Here is a 7205-nt window from a genome sequence, read left to right as displayed (position 1 = left end):
TAATGTACGCTTGTGCTTGAGCTTAGACAGACTGTCCAGTATTTGAAATAGTTGAAATGTGATCGTAGATGAGCTCGTTGACACATTACTCTTAGGACTCACGTACAACAACAACAACTACGCCTTCATCCCAAAACAATTGGGGTCGGCGATATGAACCAAAAAAGAAAATCACTCTGGGTCTTCCACATGAATCCTTCTCCTCCAGTCATTTCTATCCAATGTCATATCCTCGGTGAGGTTCAAAGCATTCGTGTCCTTTCCGATCATCTTCATCCATGTCTTCCTAGGTCTACCCCGACCTCTTTTAACTAATATATTTTTTTATTTCTCTATCCTTCTAACTAGAGCATCATTAGGCCTTCGCCGAATATGTCCAAACCACCGTAAACGATTCTCTCTCATCTTATTTTCAATAGGTGCAACGCCTACCTTCTTACGTATCTCCTCGTTCCGAATCTTATCTTTTAGGACTCACGTAAAACTTTATAATAAAAAAAAAAATTAAATTTTCTCAAAATTTTAGGTTTTGAAAAAAAATTTAAATTTTCTCAAAATTTTGAGTTTTGGGATAAGGGGCTATAGATGAAGCGGAAGAAGGGCGAAGATGCAACATAGAGAGGCAAGGTTTTCCTCTCTCGGGCAGGCAACAAAGAGAAAAAGAGAGAGAGAGAGGTCCCCAAGGTGGAAAATGGTTTTTGTTTTTTGCTGGGGTTGTACTCATGTTCAAACATTTGAACCCATTCGATCTACTGAACGGATGGTTCAGATGACACTGGTTGGGCAAACTAAAAAAAAAGGCTGGTTGAATGCACTATATATATATATATATATATATATATATATATATATATATATATATATATATTAGGACAAGAAAAACTCTCGGGGGCATCATCCTACCCAAGGGTTTGATCCCCGCTGGCCATACGCAACGTTTTTTACTCGGAAAGCATGAATGGTAACATTTTTGTCAGGGCAAAACGAACTTAGGATTCGCTCAAAATGCTTTGAAACACCATGTCGTAAGTTGCTAAGACCCTTATCATGGTTATGCTCTTATATATTGCAGGAAGTCGACTCAATTATTATTTATTTATTTATTTAAAATTTGAAAAGGGATCACGTTAGAGGCAGCTCTGATGACATTTTGTCAAAGCTCCTTCTGGTACCGTCATCCACAAGATGAATGACCTCCTAAACACCATAACTAAAAGTTCTTTGTATTTTATCTGGTTTTTATAAATTTTTTCAAAGCCATTGAGCATTTAGATAATACAAAATAGACAACCCAAGTCGTTGTGTGAAGTCATTTATTTATCTACAAGATAAGGAGGCTCAGACAGATTAACATTAAAGCTGCCTTAAACCTGATTTTTTGAAAATTTACAAAATACCTGCTAACTGTTGACCTATTTACAAACAAAAACTTAACATTGAAAATTTTACAAATAAGCGTCTGGGTTTGGAAAACAATACTCAAACACCCGCCTTTAAATCAGCTCGGTTTACTATGGTAAAAACTGTCAGTCTTGACAAATTTACCTGATTACCGTCTTCATCTCTGGTTTACCATTGAACATCCTTTACAAAACCATGGTCAAAACCAAAGGTCTCTCTCCCCAATCCCATCAACGATCAAAACCCTTGCTGATTGTTGTATGTTTTCACTGGTCACCGGTCGCCAGAGAGGCTGGTCACTGTGAGGTCTCTCTCACTCTCTCTTAGCCGATGATTTTTTTTTTCATGTGTTTGTAAAAATGTGTGTTCTTCAGCCTCCGTGTGGAATATAGATGCAAAGGGAGAACAAAATTCTCAAATTTGTTGAATTAGTGTTTAGTTTTTTGAACAAATCGTGAATGTTACCCTCATTTTTTATGTTTTTTTTTTAATACGAAGCCATGGCTGTTGTTGGTTAGGAGGTTTGTTTTCTCAAGATACTCTATTGCACTTTTCGAACAGGAAATTTAGGAAACTTAATGGCTAGATAAGTGAGCCACTCTATCTGACACCTATGTTGATAGATGAATAAAAAAACAGAAATTCACTTGCAGCGGAAACCCCATCCCAAGGTTGTCTACAAGTTACAACTGCAGGGGCGCTCTGGGCGAGGAAAGAACTAAGGAAGGAGTTGATTCCTTAGTGAAAACAATGATGATGATGATGAGGTTCCTTTGACAGTGGCTGCAGAGTTGGGGGTGTTTATTCCTTATTTGGGTGCGTTGGAGTAGGCTCATGTTCTACTTCCGCCATTGAAGACTTTATGCAATGGTATCAATCAGCTGGTAGTCGCTGTAGCGCGACTGGCTGGAAAACAAGCTCTAGGCTCCAGACATTGGTAGGGATTCAAAATTCAGATGCGTGCAGCGAGAGACCTTTGTTTCTGACAACGGGGTTTTCTAAAAATAAGTTCAACGGTAACCAGAGAGGAGAAGGGGGTAATCAGGTAAAATTTATCAAGACTGACCATAGTAAAACTGAGCCTTTTTAAAGGAAGCGGGTGTTTGAGCATTATTTTGCAAACTCAAACGCTTATTTGTAAAATTTTAAAGGTCTAGCGGTGTTTATAAATAGGTCAAAAATTAGGCTAATATTTGTAAATTTTTCCTTGTTTTTTCGTTTTTATTAAAGTTTCTCATGGGACAAGTTGCTTACCAATGTCTGGTACTACCCCCACATGTCTGGTGCCAGGAGAACATTAAAAGTGTGTAATCAACTGCGATCTTTTTTCCATGGAGGTAGGACAGGGTGTGTAAGATGCCCAGTGTAACAGATGAATGATACAGACTTGAGACCCGAATCCTAATCAGGGAGTTCGAGTCTTCAAAACCTTGTTTTCTTTCCAAAACTAACCCACCCATCTTCCACAGTGTCGTCTTGCTGTTGGCCAGACCAGCCCTCCATTAACGTCTTTCTCTCACTCAAAGGCCATACCAGTTCCCCCTCTCTCTATAGCAAAGGCCTCTCCTTCTCTGTCTCTCAAAGGCCATACTAATTGCCTCCTCTCTCTCTCTCTCTCTCTCTCTCTCTCTCTCTCAAAGGAAAGGCCATAGTGATACTACCCACGTCTGGATTGGGAAAACCATTAAGTACCCACCATCGAATATCTGACAACACGCTTCCCACATTGATGGCGGAGGACAGATCCCAAAGGAACAAGGAGATCTCTGCCATGATCAAGCAGGGTTTCATCTCGGATCCCTCCATCTCACCTTTCAAGATGAGGGTTCCCTCCGGTGCCTTTTCCCCCACCACTCTGGAGCACCACCACCCTTCCTCCCCCACCGCCACCACCATCGCCAAATCGAGCCCGCCTCCTCCCTCCCTGGCGGAGAGGCCCAATTCTAGTCCCACCCTCTTGGAGATGATGGCCGGAGAGAAGGACGCCTGCCCGTCGGAAAGCCAGAGGAGGATTAGGGAGAGGGTGGAGAGGATCCTCAAGGGCTGCGATTTGCCGGAGTCCGGCGACGTGAAGCTCACCGTGAGCTCGAGGGACGGGTTCAGGCTCACGGTGAACGTCCACCAGAGGATCCTCACCGGTTGCAGCCGGTTCTTCGCCGCGAAACTCCGGCGGCAAGGGGCGGTCGAGCATGAAGTGGAGATCTCGGAGTGCGACGATGTGGAGGCGTATGTGGAGACGGTGGCATTGATGTACTGTAAGGATCTGAGGAAGAGATTGATGAAGGAGGACGTCTCCATGGTTCTTGATGTCCTAAAGGTGGTTGCCGTCTCTTTTATTTTTGCATTTTTTCCCCTGAAATTTTGTTTTATTGGGTGTGCTTTAATTTTTGTCGAATGTTCTTGAGTTTCTATGTTCAGAAAAAAAAATAGTTTTTACTTACATTGGCACAAAATTAATGGTCTTAAGCACACACTGTTGGTGAAAATATTTGATGTTATTTCCTTGTTGATTCCATTTTGGAATGGTATACTTAATCCATGAATTGGCTTGAAATTGAGTGTACAGTGCGCATCATCATCTTCACAGTTGTCATTGGCGTCATCATGTTATCATCAACAACAACGACAACATTATTGTTGTCTTTGTGGCTATTTGTGGTTTATTACTTTATTATGTAGGAAGAAGTTTTTCACTGCCTCTACAAGTAGAAGGCTTCTGCTAGACTAGAAATGGTAACCAGGATATTGGTCAGGCCATAGATCCCTGCAAATTAGCACGTATGGACTATTAAGAGAAAACAAACCATATCTGTTGTCTCTTTCTTTTACATCTGGGATGGTTTTGTGATCGGAAAACTCATTTGTTGTTACAGGTATCTTCAGCAATCATGTTTGATGCAGGGATATTGTCATGCTTGGAGTGTCTGGAAGCCATGCCTTGGTCAGAGGAGGAAGAAGGAAAGGTCATCTCCGTTCTCAACCAGCTTGACCTCCAAAATTCAACTGTTGAAGTTCTGCAGAGAGTTTCCCTTGAACCCTCTACTTCGGAAAACCCTGATGGTATATTTTTACAACTCATGGAGGGTGTCTTATGCGCCAAGGATGACAGATCAAGACGAGACATGAAGTCCGTGTTATCTGTTTTGCTCAAGGGAAATTCAACCCATGGAAGCTGCAGTAATGGCAATGGAATCAATGCTAATAGGGTTGAAGTCAATAAAGAAATCCTTTATCATATTTGTGACAAATGTATCAATGCTCTTCTGCAGCACTGCATGGCAGCTACTGTCGCAAATGACAGTGGAGCACTAATGAGTGACATTGCTCGGGAAGCAGATAATTTACAGTGGGTTGTCAATATTTTGATCGACAAAAAAATGGGTGATGAGTTTGTGAAATTGTGGGCAGATTGTTCCGAGCTTGCAAACCTGCATTCAAGAATACCTGTCATGTACAGGTATGAAATTAGCAAGGTTACGGCTCAGCTGTGTGTAGCAATTGGTGGGGGACAAATCTTGGTGTCGAAGGATTTAAGAATTTCCGTGCTGGAGACATGGTTGGAAGCCTTGTATGAAGACTTTGGGTGGATGAAGAGAGCTTGCAAGACCCTTGACAAGAAGGCAGTGGAGGAAGGACTTGGACACATGATTCTTACATTGCCATTACCACACCAACAGTCACTGTTACTAAACTGGTTCAATCGGTTTTTGAATAGAGGGGATGACTGTCCTAATATTCAGAGGGCTTTTGAGGTGTGGTGGAGAAGAGCTTTTGTTAGGAGGTACATGGCCGAGGATAGGTCTCAGTTGCAGCTTGCTTTGTATAATAGTTAATATGATTTCATGTTATTCACTGCATATAACATTTATTAGCTGAGATTATGAGAAAGTTGTGGCCATTTTGGGCCTGCATCTCTCTAATTTGGGAACTTGCACTCAAACTGAATATCGAAGTACAAGAGCACACTCAGAATGATTTTGGGAAGGGGTAAACTGATCAGAGAACTGCATGAGTTTATTTTGAAAGATCTCCTCCACAATCCACTAGGCTGAATGACCATAGTGATACTAGGTTTCTGGTTGAAAGGTGCTTGCACATGCTTTTATCAATTTTCTTTTGACTGATACCTACTGAGATTATGCTAGTGGTGCAAAGGTTAAGGCGTTGGTGATTTACTAACAATGATGGTTTCATGTTTGATGCAGAACTCATGGATTGTGCTTTCTGGTTCCGAAGGCTGCATATCCAAGCCAAATAACAGGATAAAAAATGTGATCCAATATGGACCTTTGCTGTTTCAGAAAAGGAACTGATCTGTCTCCCCAGCTACACTTTCAAAGTTTCAATTTAGTATTTAAATTATGCTACAAGTCCTCTGTGAGTAAGAAGGATGAACAAGGAAGCAATAAATGAGAGCTCTACTGTCAGTTCTAGTGAGGAAATTCACGAACACCCGTCACATGGAAACATTGCAGTCTTGGTGTCATCAGAAAATCTGTGCATTTGTATTAGATTTTTATCTCTTCTCTGCGTCATTTCACAGGGTACCATTGTCCAGGTTGGACGAATGAAACCATGAGGCTCTAATATATGTCATTGCATCTGCATCATTTCACAGTGGCTGCCATTGTCCCAGCTGACAGTTTTAGGGACAGTTTGTTGTTATTGTGATCGTCAACGGTTTGATGTCATGAGAAGGTTGTTACAATATCTAGTTATGAGATTAGCAAATAGCTACTCTTCTGAAGGGTATTTTGGCGAGGACTGATGGTAAAATAATGATTTGGGGCAGTTCAGATGTAATACAACACATGGCAGCAAAGGATATTTGTCACGTTTTCCCGGGCTTCAAACATGCTTTATATGATAGTTGAGGGACCTTGTATGTGAACCTGAAGCTGACTGGCTCTGTCTGGCACTTCTGCTTGCAGTGATTATTCTTGATTCTTTGGTAGGTGTGATAAATCTTGTTTTCAGCTTCTTCCCATCTGCATTTAGACACTATTTTTAGCCAAATGTTTCAGCAACAAAGATCAATTGCAGTTCCTCTCTGTATTGTTTCATTCTGAGCCTTGAGAAACATTATGAACTTGAAGCCCGTAGCAGAATATTTCTTGGATCAGAAGTGCGTATAAAAAAGAAAGGAACAATGTAGTAGTAACATGTGCTTGGATTATTAGATAATTCTATGCTAGGTGCATCTCTTTCATGTATGTATCCTGATCGGTTTCCTTTTCAACCTGTGGATTATTCTCTTGGTAGCCTACTTTCTTGCTACACTTAATTGGTACTGCTTGTCTGGGTGAGGTAAGTGATGTTCTTATAGCCCAAAAGCTAATGAAAAACCAACTTGTGCTTCAGCAACTTCATGGCACAACAGCCAAAAGATTGTGATCAAGGAGTTCATTGTGTGTCTGTGTGTGTGCATCCCCGGCCTAGATAGGTTCTGTTTTTTTTTGTCCTGAAATGTTGCATATCATCTCAAAGTAACTGTTGCTTTTTCATTTTTCTTTTATTCTGAAAAGTCACATTATCTCAAAGCTTCTGTTTCTCTTGCTTTTTCTTTATCCTTTTTTCTCTTTATTTTATAAATTCCCTTCTCCATCTGTTCCACATTTTATGATGTTTTTGACATGCCTCATGCAAACCTCTTGATTTTCAAACCTTAAATTCTTAGCCTGCACCTAGTATGTCGTTAAACAAGATAGTTGATACGTTGATCAGAGCATCCATACTTACGAGTAAGCCAATTTAAAAACCAGGTACTTATCAGTCTGTAACCTCTTAGCTTTTGGCCTATATCA

General features: G+C 40.8%; 1 protein-coding gene across 1 annotated transcript; it reads left to right on the top strand.

The window, feature by feature from the left end:
• The first annotated feature begins 2855 nt into the window (after positions 1-2855).
• LOC149839669 (BTB/POZ domain-containing protein At5g60050-like) lies at positions 2856-6640 on the top strand. Its single transcript, XM_090004195.1, has 3 exons — positions 2856-3718; positions 4275-5487; positions 5607-6640. The coding sequence occupies exons 1-2, from the start codon at positions 3131-3133 to the stop codon at positions 5232-5234; spliced, it is 1548 nt and encodes a 515-aa protein (XP_089860321.1). The 5' UTR covers positions 2856-3130; the 3' UTR covers positions 5235-5487; positions 5607-6640.
• Positions 6641-7205: the final 565 nt, after the last annotated feature.

This window comes from Nuphar pumila, chromosome 4 (genome assembly GCF_984573655.1).
Source record: "Nuphar pumila chromosome 4, dmNupPumi1.hap1.1, whole genome shotgun sequence".
NCBI classification, from domain to species: domain Eukaryota; kingdom Viridiplantae; phylum Streptophyta; class Magnoliopsida; order Nymphaeales; family Nymphaeaceae; genus Nuphar; species Nuphar pumila.
This window is presented reverse-complemented; position numbering and strand designations above follow the sequence as displayed.